Below are 24,032 nucleotides of genomic sequence, written 5' to 3' on the forward strand. Positions count from 1 at the left end.
TCATTCACCTAATCTGAAATTTATTTATATATTAATAGTTTGTATGTGAGAACTCAAGTTTGTATGTCCATGTTATTTATATATTAAGACTAGATAAAGTTCAGTTTATCGATAAGATTTAATGAGAAATTATGGAAGAGCTGGCCACCTGAGTGAAAGAAAAAGAGAAATAAAGGAGGTCCACAAGTCTAGTTTTGGATCCTATGCTTTCTTGCTCCAGACAACATATAAATGTTGATTATTTCAACTGAGGCTGTGAACGTCTAGTGGCATTGTTTCAATTTGATTTGCCTTCATTTTCTGACATCTTTTATTTGTGTCTTTAACTGGTCCTGCAGCGGCCGGATTACATGCACAGACAGCTGTTTAAGATCTGGTTTATGTTACTTTGACGACAACGTTGATCAGGTATCCATTAATTATTCGAGCGTTAGCATGTGAAAAAAGCTATCGAATGTGTGACTCGTCAATTGTTATGAAGGTCATTCTCAGGGCCAAATTGCATCTCAATAGCATGAACATGTCCGAAAAGCTATGGTTTGTTTCCTTGTATTAATCAAAGCAAATGGGTATATTGATTATTTACAGTACTACATCTAATAGTTTTACCGATAAGAATTTTTATCGGTATTTACACTAGTAGTATGTTAATGCGTATATTACCGATAAACTCACATATATAAATAGTTTATCAAAAAAACTCTCGTCGGTAGTTTATGAATTATCTGTAAGTCCGTCGATAATAAATATACCAGTAGATTTACAGACAGATAAAATGTGTAAAAAACAATTTTATCCATTTTATTCTATCTATATATCCATTAATAAATATAATATATCATCAATAAAAAATTATCTGTAATTTTATTCAAAGTGATGACAAAAACACCTGTCCAATTAAACAGATTTATATCTAATTAATACTAGACTTTTAAACGAAAAAATGAGTCAAATAGTTGGTCAAACTAACTTTTTAATTTTTTCAAAAAAATATTAAATCAAAACAATATAATCTTAAAAATCAAATTAATTGATCTCTCCGGATCTCCGAGTAAAACCTTGCTTCACACCACGTTATATTTTATAGCCATGAATGAAACCTAAATGGATCAGAGTAAAAAAAAAATTAAAAATAATAATAATATTATTATTTTAATAAAAAATAATAATTGGTCTGAATTTACTGCACTTGCTGACTCACTAGTTGATCCACCGATTCAGTAAAACAAGTTCTTTTACGGGACAGTTATAATCAGAAAGCGGCAGATAAATGTGAGGTATTTTATCCTACAATGCAAGGCACGGTGAAGTAAAGGGGTTAGGTGGGTCAGGGGTCAATCACGCTGGGAAGGGCTGTGAGCCTTTCAAGTCATCTTTCACTGCTGACTAATCACTTGCCACGCCAACTGACAAATTGGAGTATTAGGCGGGCCCACTGCATCTGCATGATGACAGCAACCTGTTACCGCCTTCTTCGCAATTTCAACCTTTTTTAATACATTTGTTTTTAGCAATTTTCAGCTATCTTTTTTTTTTCTTTATGGTAAATTAAAAATCAAGATATTTAAATGTCTTTTTTTTTAAAGTGCTGTGATGATAGAATCAGTACAATCCTTTAAATTCTTTCTTCTACAACTATATTAATTTTCATTTGATTAATGCAAGAAAAATAATGACAAAACTGTGAGTTAATTATTATTGAAACTCATCAATAATTTAGTTTAGGAACCGTTTCATTTTTTTTTATTAAAAATTAATTTTTTATATATTTTAAATTATTTTTATGGGCTAATTTTAAAAATAATTTTTAATATATTTTAAAATAAAAAATACTTTAAAAAATAATTATAATTACACTCACAAACAGACGCTTAATCAGTAGTATAATTTCTTTTTTTATTCATGGAATAATACTATCTTTAATTAAAAAGCTTTTAAATCCTAATAAATATTTTTTAATCCCAATTTTAAGAGAAATGGAGTGCGGATTTATAGAGATTAAAAGGTTGGCTGTGTCAATCTCGTAAATAGCATTAGAATCTCACAAATGAGGGTTGTAGAATAATAAAAACAAAATATTTTTATTACAGTAGAGAAATATAAAATTATAAAAATCATCTAAAAGTCTGAAGACTTGATAAAAAAAAATTAATCAAAATACCTTTAATAACTATTTAAAAATACTTGGGTAAAATAATAAAAAATTAAAAAATTAAAGAAATAATATTGAAAAAATTAAATATTAAATTAAATATTGTTAATCTACAAAAATAATAGTAATCATGCCCAATTTTTATATTTATTTTCTAGTTTTCTGCTTTTCTAATTTAACTATTTTTCTAAATAATAATAAAGGATATTTTAATTATAAAAAGAATTTATTTAATAATTTCTTCAATATATAAATACTCTTATTAATCTCTTAACAATATATCCTTATGATTTCATGATATTCAAAGAGATTATCATCATTTGTCATGGAATAAATTTGAAAATGACTTAGAAACGCTAGAAAAAAGAAATTAAGGAGGAAGGAACATAAACATTTTCAAACTATTTTAAGAAAAAGAAAAAAAAAAAACGGTGTGAAATTGTCAATTTTCAAGACTTTGGGGCCATGGCCCTCGAAACAAATCCTAGTTCCCTCGTCTGCCGTATGCACTCTCGCATTTATTCGTGTGCGTGTGTGTATTGAAGATGTTTTAAATACATGAATACCTTTTTATTCAAATAGATGGTGACTATTTTAACAACTCCTAGGTATTTTTTTATGTGATTGCAAATGTGTTATTAGAAAATATAAAATAATTTATCACCATTAAAATTGATTGTGCTCTTTTTTTTTTTTTATCATGAAATGGCTCATAAAATTACTCAAATCGGTTTTTTTAAAAAATAAATATAATCTAAGATAGAATTTGTTTTTATTTTTTATTTTTTTTATTAACATTGATTTTTGGATCAGTTTACACGCATCTTAACTAATTCTACAGATTTTAAAATTAATAACTATATAAATTATATTAATAATTATAATACTTGAACATGAAATTATAGGATTTTAATATGATTTTTTACCATTGAAGATCTAATTGGATGATTTATTTTTTTTCTTGCTAGGAAAGACTAAGGTCCCGTTTGGGAACGTGGCTGCGTTCCCAAAAAAATTGAATTTTTTTTTTTACTAAAATTTAATATGGTTTGTACGTTTTGGATCGTTTTGATGTGCTGATGTAAAAAATGATTTTTAAAAAATGAAAAAACATTGTTAGCATGCATTTTGACACGAAAAGTTATTTGAAAAGCACCCGCAACCACACTGTCAAACACGCTCTAACGCGGTCACAGTAATTATCAGCAGGTTTACGGGCGGGCCGGGAGATCCTTTTCCTCCGATGCGGTTGTACTGCCTGGAATCGCCATGGCTATCATCCCTCCGTTGCGGTTTACACGTAATAACTTATCACTAATCATGATTTTCCATGAAAAAAGACAAAGAAATTTCTCACTCACACTGGAGCCCACGTAGGAATTATTGTTGAGAACCTAGATAAGGATACCTTGGGAATAGCCATGACATGATCGTCGAAACCTACGCGTTTCGAAACTGCAACCCGTCAGATCCCAATGGAACCTTCACACGTGCTCGGGACTGATTACGTTGTCCAAACAAAACCGTCAGATCAGGACAAGTGTCACCCAAACCATGTTTATAACCGTCAGATCAGGACAAGTGTCACCCAAACCATGTTTATAACCGTCAGATTGAACTCTTGGCGGAGAGCGCCGTTGGAGGACAAAAGAGTAAATCAGGACCCGAATGCTGCTATAAAGACGGGAAGAAACCTCTCCCTTAGGAGAAAAAAAGAGAAGGAAAAAGGAAAGAAAGAAATCTCCTTCGTTTCTTGTTCTATAGAAGCTTCAAATTCTCTGCCAAAAACCAAAATAACCCTTGTCAAGAGAGTGTTAGGGAATGCAGAGAGATGAGAGGAGTGTTGTTAACTAAGTCTGAGTTTTCTTCCCGTGCCAAGAAGTGCATCGGCGGCAGAAACTGCCACCGAAAACACGTTGAAGACGGGTGATCCATAGTGTATTCTTACTAGTCGTTCTCTTCTTCTCAAATCTTGTAGTTTTCACCTTCACAAATCCTAAATCTCTCTGTATATTGTACATCTCTTAAGTTTTAGAAAAATCTTTCTTTCGATGGCAGAAACAACATGTGATGGTCACCCGACCTTGCTTCATGGGAAATATGAACTAGGTCGGTTACTAGGCCATGGCACCTTCGCTAAAGTCTACCACGCGCGTAACTTGCAGAGCGGCAAAAGTGTGGCCATGAAGGTAGTTGGTAAAGAGAAGGTGATAAAGGTGGGGATGATGGAGCAAATCAAGAGAGAAATCTCAGTTATGAAGATGGTGAAGCACCCCAATATTGTTGAGTTACATGAAGTCATGGCTAGCAAGTCCAAGATCTATTTCGCCATGGAACTTGTTCGAGGTGGCGAGTTGTTCTCCAAGATTGAGAAAGGTCGGTTAAGAGAAGATGTGGCTAGAGTTTATTTTCAGCAGTTAATATCTGCGATCGATTTTTGTCACAGTCGCGGTGTTTATCATCGTGATTTGAAGCCTGAGAACTTGCTGCTTGACGAAGATGGGAAGTTGAAGGTTACAGATTTTGGGCTGAGTGCTTTCACTGAGCATTTGAAGCAAGATGGGTTGTTGCATACAACTTGTGGGACACCAGCTTATGTTGCACCTGAAGTAATTGGGAAGCAAGGGTATGATGGTGCCAAAGCAGATCTCTGGTCTTGTGGTGTTATTCTCTATGTGCTTCTTGCTGGGTTCTTGCCATTTCAAGATGATAATATTGTGGCTATGTATAGAAAGATTTATAGAGGTGACTTCAAATGCCCTCCATGGTTCTCCTCTGAAGCTCGACGGCTGATTACCAAGCTTCTTGATCCAAATCCAAGCACTCGAATCACGATATCCAAGGTCATGGATTCAACCTGGTTCAAGAAATCAGTGCCAAAGACCGTAAAAAGCAAAGAAGAGATGGAATTTGAAGCTTTCAATGGAGATGAAGATGCCAATGGAGACAAATCAAAGCAACTCGAAACGTTAAACGCGTTTCACATAATATCTTTATCCCAGGGATTTGATTTGTCACCACTCTTTGAGGAGAGGAAAAGGGAGGAAAAAGAGGAGCTGAGATTTGCCACAACAAGGCCAGCAAGCAGTGTCATTTCAAGACTCGAGGAGGTGGGCAAGGCAGGGAATTTCAGTGTCAAGAAGAGCGATTCCAAAGTGAGATTGCAAGGGCAGGAGAGGGGTAGGAAAGGGAAGTTGGCTATTGCAGCTGATATTTTTGCTGTCACACCATCGTTTTTGGTGGTGGAGGTGAAGAAAGATAACGGAGACACTTTGGAGTTTAATCAATTCTGCAGTAAAGCGCTGAGACCAGCCCTTAAGGACATTGTGTGGATATCTCCTGCTGAGAATTCAACTCTTGCTTGAATACGAGAGATTGGGACATGGAGGCGGAGGTGCAAATTGAAAGAGTATTTGATTAGATCGATTGTTCTTGTTATTGTTGTTATTGTTTGTATTGGTATTTTAATTGAAGTTGGAATTGAAAGTAATCAGAAAAAAATGCTCTTTCAATAACTTTTTGTGGTGCCGTCAATCTATCTATGTTTATTTTTGGCGTTGGTGACAGAGCAAAACGACCTGTGATTCATTCACCAGAAATCCTCACCAGTAGCCGATGATACCATGAAGGGGATTAGTCTCCTGGTCGGACCAGGAAAGCTCCCCGATGATACCAAGAAGAGGATCAGTTTCTTTCTTGATCCAAAAAGGATGAAGAGGATTAGTCTCTGATCTTGAAGTTCTTTCTTTTTTTATTAACTTTTGTGTCCCTTTTTCCCTTTTGAGCTATGATGATGTAAATTGAAAGTTGGTATTCATTCTCCTTTTTGTCTTATCATTTTCAAAGACCATAACTTTGTTCTACCATTGAATGCCTGCAAAGCATGGTTGCTCTCAGTGAAACCATCATTGTTATTTGAGTTGAATATAGCTTTTTATTCCGATATAGCTCACACGTTACACAGATATAGAGGCCTTGGGCGATAGCCACAGGCTCTTTTTCTTCATCAGAAATCATTTACGCATATATGATTAATGATTTTGGAGTAACAATTATAAGCCTTTTCTAGTTCATTTATCATCAAGAATCCCCAAGAATCTATCGTATATGTATACGTATATAAAGTCGATCCATGTATATGGTGACTTTAAGAAACTATTTTGAGATGAAAAAACCTTAATATTGTTGGGCACACGCAGAGGAGTAGCGCGTCTAACCTTGTAAAGAAGTACGTATATGCTGGAGATAAAAAACTTAATGTCGTATAGCATAAAGTGACTTGACTGTTCTTCTCAATTATTGTCCCCTCTTCTCTTCTCTTCGCTTCTCATCTCTGCTCCTGTATACCCAACCCGCTCGAGTGGCTTTCTGATATTTTATTTGTTTGTTCCTTCTCGTATTGATACTGCTAGGCTTTCTTGGTAAAGATGAATGTTGCCATGAAAATTGACAAGGTATTACGTGTTCTTCTGTATTGGCTCAAAAGAATGTGCAGATGGAGGAGTGTCTAAAACGTCAGATTTTCAAGTGGAAAAGGTTAAAAAGAAAGAAAAATTGGACCGCAAAATTTATAAACTTTTTCCTCTGTTTTTTATTGTGTTTGATAGTGTAAAGTGAATTTCATTGAAAAAATATATTAAAATAATTTTTTTAAAAGTAAAATATAAAAAAAACAGAAGCTAGTACAGTTCTAAACAGTCACTCACTTGCGTGTTCGTAATTATTATCCTATCTTTGATTTCTTTCCCAATGCTTCTCCAAAGAATCGTGCTAAAGGCAACAATCATCTCTTTTGTAAATAGTACATAAGGATATGCCTGTATCAGAGAACCATAGCGGAGGAAAGGAGCTCCGGTTCACAATCATTCCAATCTACAGGGTTCGGATTTGCATAATCTCTGTAAATCCAAACTCACCTTATTGCTCTGGGAACCTCTATCATATCATGTGTTCTGAATTGAAGAAAAAATTTGCCCCTGAGAAGAGCAATGTAAGATGATCAAGGATGTTGAAATTAATTTTGAAATCTACATTCAAAACGTTGTTTTTGTTTTTGTTTTTTTTTTTTTTTGTCAACAAACCATATTCACATTATTCGGATTACTTGGCCTGGACCAAGCGCAATTCCATGGCAATCTCATGAGTTTTCAACTTTCTTCCCTGTGATCATCATGAGAGTGGCTTTTGCCGAAACAATACGCAAATTATGGTTGGACCTAGACGAGCGTTTCTCACAAGGCAATGCCATCCACGTTCATGATCACCCCAGGAAGGATTTGTACATCCTGGAAGTTAAGGCGCAAAAATGAACAGAACATAAACAAACCTTCATCCAATCAAAATCATTGAGCTAATGTAGTTGGACCCAGCAACGACAATCTTTAAACTTGACCGACCAACTACACGGACTGTTGATTGTGGCACTGCTTCTCATCACATGGTTGGATCACAAGATATACTTAATGATGCATGCCCTTAAAATGATTGAATTGGGTAAACTACAAGATGGAGTTCATCGATGCACCTTCCACCGCCGTTCAGTTGCCTATTCTGCATCCCATACAGCAAGGGCTTGTCTGTGGCATATGCGTTTACGCCATGCCCCTCTCCCCCAGAATAAATCAACTCCTTGTTCTTCTAGTACATATGACCACCTTCACATTTTTTGGTTCCTTATGTTTATAATTACTCTGTCTCTAGAGATAAGAAATTTTCTTGTTCGCTCTGTTGGGTATTCCTTGTTTATCCTTATGGCGAAAAAGGATATAAAGTATATGATTTAAATTTTCTTGTTCGCCAACTTTCTACAATAATTCAAAGCTTCTCCTTTAATATCCCGACAGCTTTAGCCCCACCCACGACAACACCTGCATCAGCCAACTCTGGCATTTCTTATATTATTGCTTCAATCATCTCATATATTCCTTTTCCCCTTTACATGAAGCTTATCTCGAGGCCATCTCTTCCACAGATGAGTCGTCTTCTTTCTCGCGGAAAATTAAAGCTCTTTCTAGGCAAGAGGCTGTGCAAGCAGAAATTTAGGCACTTGAAGCAATAATACCTGAGCACTTGAGCACTTACCTCCAGGAAAGAGAACTATGGGCTCCAAGTGGGTCCATAACAGTAAAATACAAGGCTGATGGCACCATTGACTGATTCAAATCTTGTCTTGTTGCCGAAGGTTTTACACAAACCGAAGGGATACTAGACTATATAGAAACCTTTGCTTCTTAAAGCTCACCACTATCGTTGTATACTAGCTGTTGCTGTCATCCGTAATAAGGAATCACACCAACGAGACGTCAACAACACCTTTTTACGAAAATCTCTCAATGGCCTCAAGATAGCCTCAAGCAGGCCTCTCGACAGTGGTCTGAGAAATTTACATCGTTTTTACTAGCCCTTGGTTTTAAACTATGAAGTGCTGACAACTCCCTGTTTACTTTACCTCATGCTACTTGCAGTCCTTATTTACATGGATGATGTTATCATTATAAGCGATGATTCACAACGTATTAGTGAACTTAAAAGCTCATCTTCACAACCAATTCCACATCAAAGACCTTGGACCTTGGCCATGAAATGGCTCGCTCTCCCAAAGGCATTGCTCTCACTCAATAAAACCACGATTTGAGCAATTCATATAGCTGCGAATCCCGACTTTCATGAACTAAAAAAAGGATGTGCTGTCTCTTTATTTGTGAGCACATTCAAGCTAGTGGGCAGTGGCATATATTCAAACTGCTCATATTTTCTCAAAACATCAACTTGCTGAAATCTTTACCGAAGCTCTAGTAAGGGACCAATTCCATTTACTTCTCAACAAATTGGGCATTATAAATTTACGTGCTCCAACTTCAGCTATTATCTTTCCATGCTTGGACAAATGCAGCTGCGTATTTATAATATATCTCTGTATATCCTTGTGTTTCCCTAGTTATTCTCCTATCTCTGATTAGTCTCCAAATTCTTCTCCAAGGATCATGCTAAAGGAAACAATCATCTCTTTTGTAAATAGTGTATATGGATGTGAATCCAATAATAACATGAAGCTTTTTCTTCAAAACTAAATTCTCTACACGGTATACACTAAATAATTCCTCTATATAATATTATAGATATTAACGAGAGTCCAAATGAAAATCCCAAGCGATATTGGATGATCCCTTTGAGATTTGTTTTGCCAACTATTTACTAATTTATACTCTCTTCCACCATTATTATTGTTCAAATTTTAACACCTTTACCTTATCAACAATAAGATTATATTCCCAATCCTTTTAAATTTAATATATATAGACTATTCATTCCAAAATCATGGAATTTATAAGAAATATATTTCTCACAACCTCTTTGATTACTAGGCAAGGTCTCTCAAGTAAACTTTGACAATTATCTAATAGATTATGTACTTTGCAAGTCAAAGCCTTTATAAATATAATTCTAGGTATTGATGTGAGGTCGTGTATAGTAGGACATTTAATTGAAGAATAAACTAGCTTGTTAGCCAGTGCTACTCCATGGGTTGGAGTTAAAAAAAAAATGTTCGAAAAAAGATGCCTAGGTAGTAGTAATGTCTCTTCTAAAAAAAATAATGATTTTAATAGTGAATTGAAATATATTTTTATGTAATATTAGATGGAAAAACATTTAATATACCTGAGTTAACTAGGGTTGATTTGCAAAACTCGTGGAAATCATCTTGAAAAAATAAATTGAAAAGCTCTAATTTTTTTTAAAGAGCTAAACACTTTTCTTGATCATGCTGATAAAAACTGGTCTATTTATTATGTTTAAGGGGGAGTTGGCTCATATTTTAACTCAACTAGATTATAATATATCTAGTAACTTATAGATTCATATTAACGAGTTATATCCATATCTAATATAATAATTTCTGATAAATCTTTATTTATCAATTTTAATGCGCTGATAAAAATTATTGTGCTACAATATGAAATACACACTATAGGACAGGAAATGGAGACGGTTCTGAATTAGGTGAGCTTTAACGTTCTTCAAGGAGCGTTGATAGCTTTGTGACTCATTGCTTTATCTTATCTCACAATTGACAATTTGACATGATGAGTTTGGTCACCCAATCATAATTTACTGACAGAGTTACGTAATAAGCATGTCTAGAGGAATCTAATTTCTCTTTGTTGCTGTTTTCCCCCCTCTTTCGGGTTCTCATACCTTTTTCTACACGTTCTTGTGGCTGAACAGTCAAGCTCGTCATACTGGGCTGAGTTTCGAACAAGCTGGATTCTTGAATTCATAATTAAGAAGTTTAACAGCTAGGGTTTTAACCGCATGATGATCATCTCTCCATCTTTTCTGAGTTTTAAGCTAATCAAAATCCCAGGTGTCTGCGAGCTAGGGTTCCTCCAGAAACTATCCTCGTGTTCTTGTTGCAAGTGCAAAGTCACATGCATGATTCTTGTTCAAGTCAAACTGTCCAAGAAAATGATTAACACTAATAATATATATATTAATCTATTTAATTAACAATCTAGATCTTCAAGCCTATTTTAATCAGTATATATATATACCTCGTACTGATGAACACAACACATAATGATTCATGCATGTTATAACATATACCATGAAATCACAAACTAACACCAAAAAAGACAGAAAAAAACATGGCAAATGGCATTGTTTCCTGTCCTTTGCATCTATGCGGGGAAGGTATTAGTTTTAGATTCAGCCCAGGTTAGCGACTGAATACTAATTATTTAATTAACAACATCATTATTGATTTTGATTAATTTACAAGCATTATGGTGGCGTGGGCCTCAAGAAGCTGGTGATGGAGGATTCATATTTGTCCAGCAAATGACTTCCGAACTCATTACACCTGTAGTCCCCACTAATCTCCATGATTATTGATGGTTTAGCATAACTAACAGGAATTATGAGCCAGTTTTCAATTTAATTATAAGCTTTAATCATTAGTAAAGAAGACAAGATTTGGTAAAGCATTATTGATTATACTGCAGTGGGCGCCACCGCCTCTTCTTCTTCTTGCTGAATCGAGACTAGTTTATGGTATAAGCCAATGGTTTGATTTAAAGTTGATGGTTTTACAAAATAATTAGCAAGAACAGAAACCTTGCAGACCATGCCGATTTAAAGTAGGTAACCATGGGCCCGAAGATATGATTCTAGATTGGACTATTGGGGCCCACCTTTGTCAGTATACATGGGCCCTTGTGGCTGAACCTTGTAGCTCTATAGATTAGAAAGGTTACTGCAAGCAGAAATCCATTAGAGTCTGGGCCTAAGCTATAAATCCCAGTCCATGAGTTTTGCCATGAACTGAGCCACTTTCATTCTGAGGCTGGATCTGTAAGAGGGCTTGGAGTGGGCTTACAGCAGCATAATCAATGGGCTCCATCGCTTGGGAGTTATATTTGAGTTTCTACAGACCAGCAGTTGTGCACGTGCATAATATACTAATCAATTAAAAAAACAATCTACAAAAAATCAATGATGCACTTTAGCCCAAGAGACTGGATTAACACATTGTATTTACTTTTTTATCCTTCTCTGCAAAACACAATTGCTTAGCTGGAGGATCCGGCTGTTTACTTTTTTTCACTGAAAGACTTGGCTGTGTTTTTGTTCGAGGTTTTTTTTTTTTTTGCACAGTAGTAAAAAGATATACGTGCCATTAAGAGTTAAGAAAAAAAATCCAAACTTTGATGGAGGGTTGTTTATATATATATATATATATATATATATATATATATTAGCACCATGAAATGACAAATTTAACCTTAAAATAAAAAGAAAATACATTAAGCTAGTCTGAAAGGACATTTTTGTTCTTATAATATGTTTTTTCTGTAATACTCAAATGCCCTTAAGGCTGTTTAGTGATTACACATATTAAAAACAGAAATTGTAGACTTGTGTTTTGCAGGAGTCTATGCATGATTGTCCCTAACAGTTTTCTAGCGACACGTGGGGAGCTATACAATAATAATAATAATAATAAAAACTAATTATCATGCCATCCGACGCATCCAGTAACAACACAACTGATAGGATGACACATGTAATCGAATTCACGGTGGTTCGGTGGCATGGTGTTTTTTCTTCTCTTTATATTTTCTCTCTCTCGGTCCTTGATATTCACACGGAGCCATCAAAAATTCAAATATATCCTTCAGATTTTATTTATTTCATATTTGTTTCTTTCTTTTTTGTTTTAATTTTAATACTTTTTGAAATTTATTATTTTTTCAATTTCATCCCTAAACATTTTATTTTATTTTATTTTTATATTCGATTTGATCTTCATTCTTTTTATTTCTATTTTATTATCTTTTGCTTGATTTATTTATTTATTTTCAATTTTATCTTTCAATATTTTATTTAATTTTTATCGTCATTTTTTATTACCAAGTTTTTAACCTTCTCTTCATTTATTTTGTTTTTTAATTCAATCCCTAATTATTATTTTTTATTTATTTATTGTACAAAATTTGATCCTCATTGTTTTGGTTGCTATTTATTTCTATTTTTAACTTTTTATAATTGAGAGTTTTGCTTTGTTATTTTTTTATGTGTCTTCTACATAGTAATCTTGATTTCATGATCTAAGACACGGGTTTCAAAGATTAGCCCGGTTTAAGTTTATTTTTTTAAAGTTCTTTTTAAAAATATATTATTTTTTAATTTTATCATTTAATATTGAATAAATAAGCCATAAACTTAATGATTTTTTTTATTATTATTATTATAGAACTATCCTTTTCACATACCAGACACGTTGGTTAGTCAAGTTCATTTTTTGAACATTTTTTGACCTTTCGGGAAACTTACTGCTTTGAGTTTCAAGATACTCATTTGGTGGTTTGGTCAAAATCACAACATTGTTCTTCAATGACTAGTGATATCGAAATTCTTGTAATTGATCTATCTTGGGACAGTACAGCATGCCTCCTACTGTTTTAGTGACCATCTACAGACAAATAGATTTTGCTCACGCAAGAGTACAGTCAAAATCATGTTCATAATAAAAATCCAGGACAAAAGTTGACTCTCACCTCTGCAACCTTGGCTTGAAGATTTGCAGGTGGGTGGTCTTACCAAGGTTATCACAACTGGATATTCAGATGCTTGAAAAGCACTGTTCTTGATGGCACGCAAGCACACGAGGAGATCCACTGGATTAATTAGTGAGTGTCCTGCAAACCATAAAAACAATAAGAAATTTGGTCGTTTGAGGAATTATTTATGCTGTCCTTGTCTAGAAACACTAGATTTACACCAACAACAGTAAACCAACAAAATATACACACGTGAAAACACAAACCTAAATAATAATTCAAGAAGAAGAAGAAGAAGAAGAAGAAGTTGTGCCTGATTTTTCCTTCTTATAGGATGATTAAACTTGCAATTAGCCCCAAATTTGTAGGTCCCAATATTCATATAAGAAGCACGATCCTTCGCTTCAGGTCTCACATGATACTGATGAGACAACCTTTTATAATTATTCACATTGCCATTACTTCTCTCATTTCTTCTTATCTAAACCATCACCTACCTCCTCACTGCTATCGTTCTCATGAAAATTCTCACTCTTTTGATCATTCTCTTCACTCTTGAAATCCCCCCCTTCCCATCCGCCTCCTGCTCCTCCTCTTCTTCTTCATGAGAATCATTCGAATTTGGAAACTGCTCCTTCAAATCAAACTGGTTTTGGAGCTCTTGATGAAGATGGTTGTTGTCATACTCGACCGTTTGATCAGGATGGAGGGGGAGGGGAAGAGGAAGATTGCAAACCCTAATTGAGGGATTTCATTATGAAGTGGAATTGGTGATTCCATTTGTTTTTCCATTTGCCTCCACGTTTCAATTCTTGAAACCCTAATTCGGCGAAAGAGAGGAATGGAGCGGGAGGGGACAAAAGGTAAGGCGAATAGGGTTAGGGTAAAGAGGAATGAAATCAAGATTTTCTAGTGGTAGTGTTGTCGGCACCATCATCAACAGACTCCGCCGATAGGATCCAACTGCTACGATAACGATGTTCGCCGGTGGTCTCCTCTTCTCCAGCCGATCAGTCGCCCTCACCACTGTTAGAGTTGGTGACGCCGTTCTTGAAAACTAAGGGTGCGGGGATTTAAATTTTAAGATTTGAGAGTGGTAATTTGGAGGCTACGACCATTTTCAACGGTGAACCAAAAAAGAGAGGAGGTGCTTCAAGGCATCATCTGAAAACCCGGTTCCTTTTATAACCCGTTTGGCAATAACATCAACGCGGCTGGCCACGCCGCTTCCACAATAATAAACACCCCTAATCTAACAACTACATTAATAGTCTAAGAAAAATGGACTTCACAGCAATGGAAGAGTCTCCCACCGGATAAAAGGATAAAAAAGACCAACCAATGAGATCACCTTGTTTGTCACCATACAAAGGAACTGAAAGCAAGAAACATGATATATACCCTCAGCATCAGCACCTTACAGTGTGTCGTGGGAGAAGAACACACATTGTTTTCTTCCCTGTTTGTGAATTATAATGGCAATAACTGCTTTCATCCATAATTTGGTCATGCACTAAAATTTTAGCCGAAATGTTAGCATCCCTGCCATTTAGGAGTTCCATACAGGGTAATCTGTGATAATTAAAATAGCTCAAATAAAAAGCTGAGCCATCAGTATGTACTTTGTAACACACTAAAAGGAAGAAGAGAGAACCTAAGAAATCATGCCATTTCAGATAATTTGTATGCCAAAGAGTTTAAAGCCCACTTTCTCAGCATTTTGCGTTCGCTTGTTTGCGCCCCTCATTCTCTCTTTCTTCTTGACAGTACTATCACGGGCGATGAGAGGGCCTGGGTTAAGCTGCAGCTCTACTTTAGACGCAATGCTTTGGCTGGACAACTCTGCGATGCTACTGCTGTTTACATCACTCATATTGAATGTTTGAGCAGCAGAATCTACAGTTTCTCCTCTCTCACATAAACTGAAAGAAATAGTGTCATTTGCCTTCAACTTTTTCTCCTTCACGAATCGGTTCCAACCCCTCGTGAAGACATAACTCTGACTGCTCTTCCAATAACAATACCGAAATTTCCACAACTTCATAGACTTGTCATAGAAAGCAAGCATCACACCGTCAACTTCTTCAGCACTTTCAGAAATATGTGGGAAGTACTTGATAGCGTACTTCTTAGGGATGACAATCCTATTTAGTTTACCAACATCACTTGGTGTTAGCTCCTTTTGAAACAGTTTGAAACAGTTGCTTACATGTTAGGCCTTGATTGCTCTGTGGCATCATAAGCTTAAGGCTAAGTTCAGTCTCAACACTTTGGGAGCATGTCCTTGTAAAATTAGCAAACTTGCATTGGTAGCTACCATCCTTTATCATATTAAGCACGACTTTAGTACTGAAATAACTTTGAAATTTTGGCTCTTCAACAGTTACATCAGTTAGGGGGAAATTTCTCCGGGAATCGCCACTCCGGAGTTTTATTGCTGCACTATCATAAGCCATAGCTGCCTCCTTTTCAGATTTAAAGGTTCCAAGCCAAATCCGTTGGTGGTTGGCATATATTTGACAACCCCAGTGACCATTTGGCAGTGGCACAACCCCTTTGAATTTTGAAGCGCTGATATTACTGCCAGACCTTGCACGCTTGCTTGCTGGAAAAGGATGAGTGCTGCTATTTGAATCTGAAAATTCTTCAACTACAGATGTTTCTCCATTTGAAATCGAGCTCAAAGTTTCTTCTTCCATTGAATTCCTGAACGAAAACTCATCGCAGTTGAAGGTTAGTGAAGTGCGAAAGTTGATATAAAGAACAAGAGTATCATTTTAAAAACAATAAACACAAGCCAATCCTTGTATGTTTTGAGCATGTGCAAGTTGATATAGCATATTTTGTACTCCATAACTCATCCTTTATTCTGCGTTTAATGGAAGTTACTACAAGAACAAATAAAGATTTCCAAAAGCAACAGCATAAAGTGGGCTCAAAGTCCCCTATGGACTCGATTCATTAGGGGCATGTCTTAAGGAACCAAATTAATTTTGACCTTTTCATTGCCTAAACCACCTCAAATAGCAGAAGACAACAAACTTCTTTAAATTAGCATCCTTTAACACATAAAACAATCAACGCAGAATAGAATACAAAAGACAATATATATTTCATTCAAACAGCAAGAAACAAGGTTATGCATGGCACCTGATTCTACAAAAAATTATCTATTCCTACAAAATTAGATAAATTTCAATCTCCAACAACAGTGTGTTGTGTTTTTCATAACGAATCAGCTGAATGTCAGAGACAACAATGCCAATAATCACAATAAATTGAAAAAAAAAATCATCTAAAAATTTAGAAATTGTATTCCTCTACAATTAGTTTGGGATTGAGACTTGGTTGTTGTTGTTCCTCGTCGATAAAATGATTACAAATTCATATCAGCAACAAAAGACTGTTACATTTTCAATCGGATCAACAGAAATGATAATAAATTTGAAAACCACCCCTAAAATCTTATGTCTTTCACAGTTGCTTCACAAACAATGACATTGTCTTGGTTGAGGAAAAAGTTACGTGTACTTTCAGAAGTTCATACAAACCACCCAAACACAGCATTTGCCAGAAGCTAAAAGGTGTGTGTAAGCCACCAGGAAATTACCAATAAGAAATCTTGGGAAGATAAAGCAAAACTTGCAAACAAAAACAAAAATATAGATACGAGATTCAGCTAGTATATGGTCTTGGAAGGAAGGAGCCTCTAACAAAATCCAAGTGTCAAGTTAGTATGATTACAATATTCTGAATAGGTAGCTTTCTTGCAGCATTAACACATTCATAGACACGGAAAATAATTACGCGAGTTCTGGAAATCCTCCTCAGGACAACAAAATTTCTTCTATCATCCCAAACTCATTTTTTAATCCTCTATTTTCCACAAAAATTGAGGGAAAAAAGAAATGACTATCCCTTCAGCTGCCACAATCATGTTAAAAACATGATAGACCAGCTTAGACATTAATCACCAAGTACACATTTTTAGATACACCAGATCCACATTTTTTGTTCTGCTGAGCTCCAATGACTGATCAATATTAGTACGGAAGCACAAATATGCATTACCGACCTATTCAGTTACTAATGTAATAACCCTCTTCTCCTTCTCTAATAGGAAACTTGTAAATACATGCAATCGAAATGAACACAAATTAAAGAGATGCTTTGTTCATTGCCCCCAAGATATTAGTAAGATGAAGAATTGTTCAAGTAAATGCATCTTTGGGAAATAGTGATCTGATCAAAAAAAGGAAGAAACAAAGCTGTGTTATAGAGGGGAGGGTGTGAGTGAAGCTTAATCCCAACGGTCATAAATCCAGATTTCAACTCAACATCCTATTTTATATATGCTGTCCAGCAAACATCGACCCTTGTTCTATCTAGCTGAAAGTGTTGAAATTATTTCTATTCTATCCTGAGCCAGCGTAGTTTGATTAAGAAAATTTGTTCATTCAGAAAAATGATGAAAACCCAATGCATCAATATCCAAACAAGCTCAAAACAATTATTTCTAAGATTTAATTCAAATTTTGTTCTGGTGCATTGTAAATGTGGCGTGGAAACTTTCTTCCTTATTCTTGGTATAATAATGTTCATTGTATTATTTCCTTAATTATTAAGATTTTCTAGGTTTTGAAAAGATTAAAAAGAGTTTAAGACGTAATTTAGTTAAGAAAACATAATAATGTTCTTAGTTTAGTTAACGACATTCCTTATCATCAAAAAGTAGGATTTGTCGCATACAAACTTTCTTATGAGAATGGTGGTTTGAATTTCTAGACTATAGAACTCGTATTGGTATGCCTTTAAGTTTTTTGACAAGTTGAGACAATCATTAATTTTGGAGTTTATACAAGATGATTATGAAGGAATTTTATATTTGGTAGATAAGCAATTAAATTGTTATTATTTGCTTTTTGTTCAACTTTTTAAAATAGCAAAAAGGTGTCATCTCTATCAAAATAGACATTTTCAACGTCACAACAATGACAACAACACTACTTCAAATATTATTCTACTTGTCGATGTTTCATCTACTAATGGCGAAGAAGAAATCAAGAAAGCTCCTAAATTAGTACCTTGTAATGATTCTCAAGATCTTGCAAACAAGAACATGGAGGACATGATTATTCTTAATAATTCTTTTAAAGATGATATGAAAGATTATCTTGAAGGTTTTTTAGATATAACGGTTAAAGTATTGAAGTCATAAATGATGAAGAGATCAAGTTTGAAGTAAATTAATGTGTGAAAGAACTACAAGCATAACAATAAGTTTGAATTTTTCTTTAGCATACATATATAATAGAATAAATTTTGAAGTTCACAAGTCAAAAATATGCTACTTCATGAATATGTTAACTACAATGCTATATTTAAAGTATTTGTTTCTTTGAAGTAGAAGAGTTCAGTTCTTGATAAATAACTCCAGGGTGAGTTTTTCAAAAGTATAGGAACTGATGTTCAAAACTTTCTTCATTATTCTTGGAACTTCGATTTGAACTATCCGTAAGATGCCTTCTCTATATTATATAAAAAAAAGGACAATCAAACCTATTAATAATGTCAATTGTTAAGATTTTTTAGGTTTTTAGAAGTTTAAGAAAATTTAAAGATACAATTTGGGAAAACAAGTATAACTCTTAATCCGGTCATTAGATCGAGCTAAAATTTTGACAAAATATTCTTAAAGTCATGTTACCTATTAGATTAAACTTTAATGATGATCAGAGATCGGGAAGGCCTTCAAATAAGGTTTATAAATTATTGTACGGGATTATCTTTATTTAACTTGTTGTATTTGGATTCTTTTTTCTATTTAGATTAGCACTTTTAATTTAATTAACATACTAGTTTGGAATCCTAATGCTAGATTAATTCTATTAGTTAGTTAAACTTTAATTATGAATCCTTTTATATAAAGGATTTTAGTTTTAATTAAAAATTATTTCCTATAAGAATTTTAGGTCTAACTATAAATATGTATGTCTAGTTTATTTTGAGAATATTCAAATTCAGATTATTCAGATTTTTATAAAATTCTAGAGTTCATTCTCTAAATTTCTTTATAGTTTAAGTTTATAATTTAGAGCTTGAGAACTATAGTTTGTATCGGCTTTATACACCACGTCGAAATGTCATACCATCTAAATTTTTACATCTAAGGGAGGAAATGTCCCTGGTCCATTGCCTCTTCTGTTATAACACGAAATGAACAGCTACCTACTATTGTTGGATAGATGGAATTACAAGTGGCATAAGAAACTAAAACAACCAAACTTCGGGATTATAAAACAGAGAAAAAGTGAATCTTTAGAAGAACATCAACTGATAAATAGACGATAGCACGTCTCGATTCTTAAATCATCTAGATATTACTCAGGCAGAGTTTTGCAAAGTTAAAACTAAATAAAGATAAAAACTCAAAAAAAAAAAAATTATGATCTGCATATCTAACATGTATTATGATCATGAGAGGGATACATTAAAAAGGTTGATGCTCAATTTCTCAGTCATATTATATTTACTATCACACAAATTAACTTCACAGCATTGACAATGGATGAGGAAATTCAAAAGTGTTGGATTTTAGGCACAAACCAGGGAACTAAATGGAACTAAGCCAAAAACCCAATGCAATGACCACACTCCATCAAAACACAATTTTAGTTTCAATAAAACTTTAGCAGCATCCGAAAAGTGGAATTAGCTCAACTTGTCCTCGTATGTTAGGTTTAGTCTTCAATCTGTTCTTACAAGTCCGATTGCTCCTAATCCATCTTTGTATTTTAGGTGATTCTCTTCAACTCAATATTTTCTTGTAAACTGAAAATAATAATCTCACTTGAGAAACTCAAAGCTCACCCCATCTATTAAAAAGTTAAATTAAAAAAAAGAAAAAAGAAATGTCGAAGTGGTGTTAAAATCCTTTCTTTTCCATGGTTTTTTTCCCCATAAATTCTGCTAGGTTTGAGTTTATGACATGAGGGTATTTTCGTGTGTTTTATCTTGTATTCAAGTACAAGATAAAACCAATTAGACTTGTAGAATAGATTAGAGGTTAAGTATAAAATATAAGGATGATTGGAGCTAATTCCCCCATCTAAAAAGGCTCATATATCACTTAGATTGCTCATGCAATGGATTACTGCAATAAACTTTGAGGGGAAGCCTAGTGTTAATCTTGAATGAATGCACAAAGACAAAAAGAAAAGCATGATAAAACCTCTTTATGTAGGTAGAATACAAGCCCTACCACTAAAGTGAACTTCTACAAGAAGCCTAATATTAATCTTGGATGACTTGCTAAATCCAAAAACAATGCACGGTAAAACCTCTTTAAATAGGAAAACCGCATGCCTTACCCTGATTTACAAATTAGAACCCTATGTCACAACACAGATAAACCTAAGGTATCTAACAGGAACCTGAAACACAGAAATCTGGAACCTGATTATGAATCTGCTTAACTTCAGAAATTATCATGTGATTCAAAACTCCAGCTACTCGAACAAGCTCAATCAACAAGAAAAACTAAGGATGAGATGTAATTCTGCATAGATGATATCTAAAAATGCGATTAGGGCTCACAATTCATTGAAGAATGAATTTGGTTTGGTATTATGATAGAAGAACATCAACAATCAATCTTTTTATCTTAACCCAGCTTTGTTTTCAAAACAAAAGACATCAGATCATTGGCATATAAGATCAAACAACATAATAAAGAACTACACTGATGCACTTGACAGAGATTATGGTAATGTTATAATATTTTGTCGCGCGTATTCATAGAATTCATTCTCCTCTCGTGGTTTATGAACACAATTTACTATATGAACAAAAACAAACACTACTCATGGTTGTATCTTGATGTTAGAATATCATGCCCAACAACCAAACCAATCAACTTCTATCAATTTCATTAATACAATACCTTTAAAACCTAAATTCTAATCTGAAACCCTTCATAACTTTCATTATTTCGAGTGTTATCAAGTCAACTTGCTCAAAATCTACACTTGTGGTCCTTCGCCCTATCATACGCCAGCTGGCCCAAAACAAAACACAGGGCTAGTATTAGTTAACATCATCACTATTCATGCAATTAGCCCACGCACATCCATTGCAAGACAGATCATTGGATGTCTAATCGATCTACATTGTTTCTTTTTCTTAATTGGGTCTCTATCATCAAATAGTAGGAATTAAATATCAAATTCTACAGGAACTCATGTCTTGGCTTACGCTGTGTATATGGAATTACTTCAAAAGGAAATAAGTCCAGTTATGGAATATAGCATCTGTTCAAGGACAATACAAGTCAAGAATCCTATAGAGAGGAATCTTGAAGAGTTCCTGAGTTCCTTTCACTGCACGACTAAAAGGGACAACAAAATCTTTAAGATTATTGTGACAGGAAAAGTATTTCAAGTATAGACAGCCAAGCTATAGAACATAAGATCTTCAAGAATGACCATATGAGGACTAAACAAAGTCTTTGATCCACTAGTTAATCCACAAACAAAAACCCATTAATATATCATTAATTTACTCCTCAGGATGTGGATTGTAAATTGATCATTAATTAAGAAGCATAAAATTAATAATAACAAACTATCTATTACTTCATTTAGAGATTATATAGCGGGACTGCCTTCATATTGAATTGTCATTAAAACATCACGGATTTATATTAAAGAGGAATCCTTTTTCCTGTTAATTTTTATGTTGAAACAGTTTCTTAACCCTACTATAATGCTCACATATCTTCCTTTAAAGCAAACTAATTTGCAGTCAAAGAACCCCAAAACCCCAAAAGAAGCAAATAGAGACAGATTATTTCCAAATCTAACAAAAAAAATCACTAAGGAAAACACATAAAATCAGAAGAAACAACACTGCTACGTGCATCAAGAAAGTAAAAACTAACATGTAAGAGAAAAGGAATGTTACCTGAGTGCAGGAAACAGAAGCCGTCCGTTGCCCCCTTAAAACCAAACAGGTGCTGTGAAAACAACAATGGGTGATTTACTTCTTCAAATAATAAAAGCAAAGGCCTTGGAAAATGAGAAAGATCTTCCATGTAAGGAAGCAAAATAAAGATCGAGAAAAATCATCTGGTAAAATTAATTACTAGCCACTGTAAATGGAAATTTCCCTTGACATTCAGCAAATAAAAATAAAGAAATTTCCATTCATGAAATTACTTACCTCATGGCAGCAAAATAGTGCATATCTACCCAGAAGAGGAAACAAAAACACTCTCCCATATTTGGCACCCTCATTGACCCATTTTCAGGACGCTCCCTTTTCTCCTACTGCAAGCACACACAAGTTCTAGGTACCAAAAATCCCCAGTCCAGGTTACCCAAAATTAAAGCGAGTAAAAACTGCATCGATTAGTTAGGTTAAACATCACTAAAAACAGAAAAAAATTGATTAGAAAGTTTAAGAGAGAAAAAAACATAATCAGACCCAGATTAAGAGATAATAGTAACCAAACATACCCCTTATTCCTTCTTTTACCCTGCATGGCTTCTAAGAAAAACACGAAGGATTAAAGAGGGAAGAAAGGCAGGAGAGTTTTGAGATTCGAAAATACAGTTTTCCGTTAAATTTTGAACAGTAAACAAGTACTCCAAAGAGCACAAATCGTCCTCTCCTAGAGGACCATGAAAAGCCACGCTTTCAAACACCATCACTAATTTTTTTAAATTTTTTTTTTGAAGTACATAAGAATACATATAATCTGGATGAAAATTGTAAAGGAAGATTCTTTTCTTAAAGAAGAAAAGGAAAAAAGCTATAACCTTCTGATATTTCGAGATCATCTTACCAAAACCTTCGTTCCATTTTGACAAGTCTGGACTCTAAAGCAGCAGTCGAATATTATAAAATAATACCATTGCCTAAAAGAAAAGAAAGATTTGTCATATGGGAGCAGAGATTTTTATGGATGATGTGTCAATCCTGCGCTTGGGGTTACTTTATGTCCAGTAGCTCTTCAGCTGCCCTTTGACTAATAACCGAGGGGAGAAAGACATTTGGTTGTGGATGCACAAAGCAAACAAGCGTGTGAGTGTGTGGTGATAAAAAAAGCTGCAGAGAGAGAGAGAAGAAGCGCATAGTTCTAGAAGATAAGAACGATCAGTTCCAAGTGGAGATTAACTTAAAGGAACAAGAAAGAATTGAAAGGAGGGGTAGTGGGCGTAGTGGGGGTGCACGAGGAAACACTGGCAAATGTAAGCTGACAGAAGAGAAGTGAGCACACACCCTGCAATGGTATGCTTTCATACAATTAGCTTTCGTGTGTGCTCACTCTCTTCTGTCAGTCTTTCTCTTGTGACCCTCTTTCTGAACTAGGAAACTGATGAATTGAACTGGCAAAATTAAGTACCCCATGAGGTCATCACCTCTTTGTGAGTACTCAGATCTGAAACCACAGCAGCACACCTGAAGTACTGTAACCAATCCCCACCCGTATACATTGGATACCAAGAGAATTTTGCTGCACCATAAACAAGCTAGCTAGGGTTTGCTCAACCAGCAAAGGAGAAACCCTCGCCTTCCTCTTTTCTTCTTTATTTTCTTGCTCCACTCAATGCAGCAAAAGCAGTACTTTTTGTCACACAAACCTTTGCAGTTCACTTGGGGTGGGTACAAATACAATGAAGAGCTTGAGAGAGAGAGAGAGAGAGAGAGATGCAGAGGGAGAGCGTCGTTGAGAAAAAAAAAATGGGGTGTTTTGTTTTGACATGACTTGCTCGGTCCTCGAGTAAATTAGGGATGAACCAATTAACTCGCTACAGCAC

The 24,032-nt window shown here is 34.6% G+C and overlaps 1 protein-coding gene and 1 pseudogene across 1 annotated transcript; one reads left to right on the forward strand and one right to left on the reverse strand.

Annotated features, from left to right (window-relative positions):
* Positions 1–3,845: 3,845 nt before the first annotated feature.
* Positions 3,846–5,989, forward strand: LOC133674544 (CBL-interacting serine/threonine-protein kinase 6-like). Its single transcript, XM_062095715.1, has one exon. The coding sequence runs from the start codon at positions 4,204–4,206 to the stop codon at positions 5,515–5,517; it is 1,314 nt and encodes a 437-aa protein (XP_061951699.1). The 5' UTR covers positions 3,846–4,203; the 3' UTR covers positions 5,518–5,989.
* Positions 5,990–14,701: 8,712 nt separating this feature from the next.
* Positions 14,702–24,032, reverse strand: LOC133674545 (AP2/ERF and B3 domain-containing transcription factor At1g50680-like; annotated as a pseudogene).

Source organism: Populus nigra, chromosome 15 (genome assembly GCF_951802175.1).
Source record: "Populus nigra chromosome 15, ddPopNigr1.1, whole genome shotgun sequence".
Lineage (NCBI taxonomy): Eukaryota > Viridiplantae > Streptophyta > Magnoliopsida > Malpighiales > Salicaceae > Populus > Populus nigra.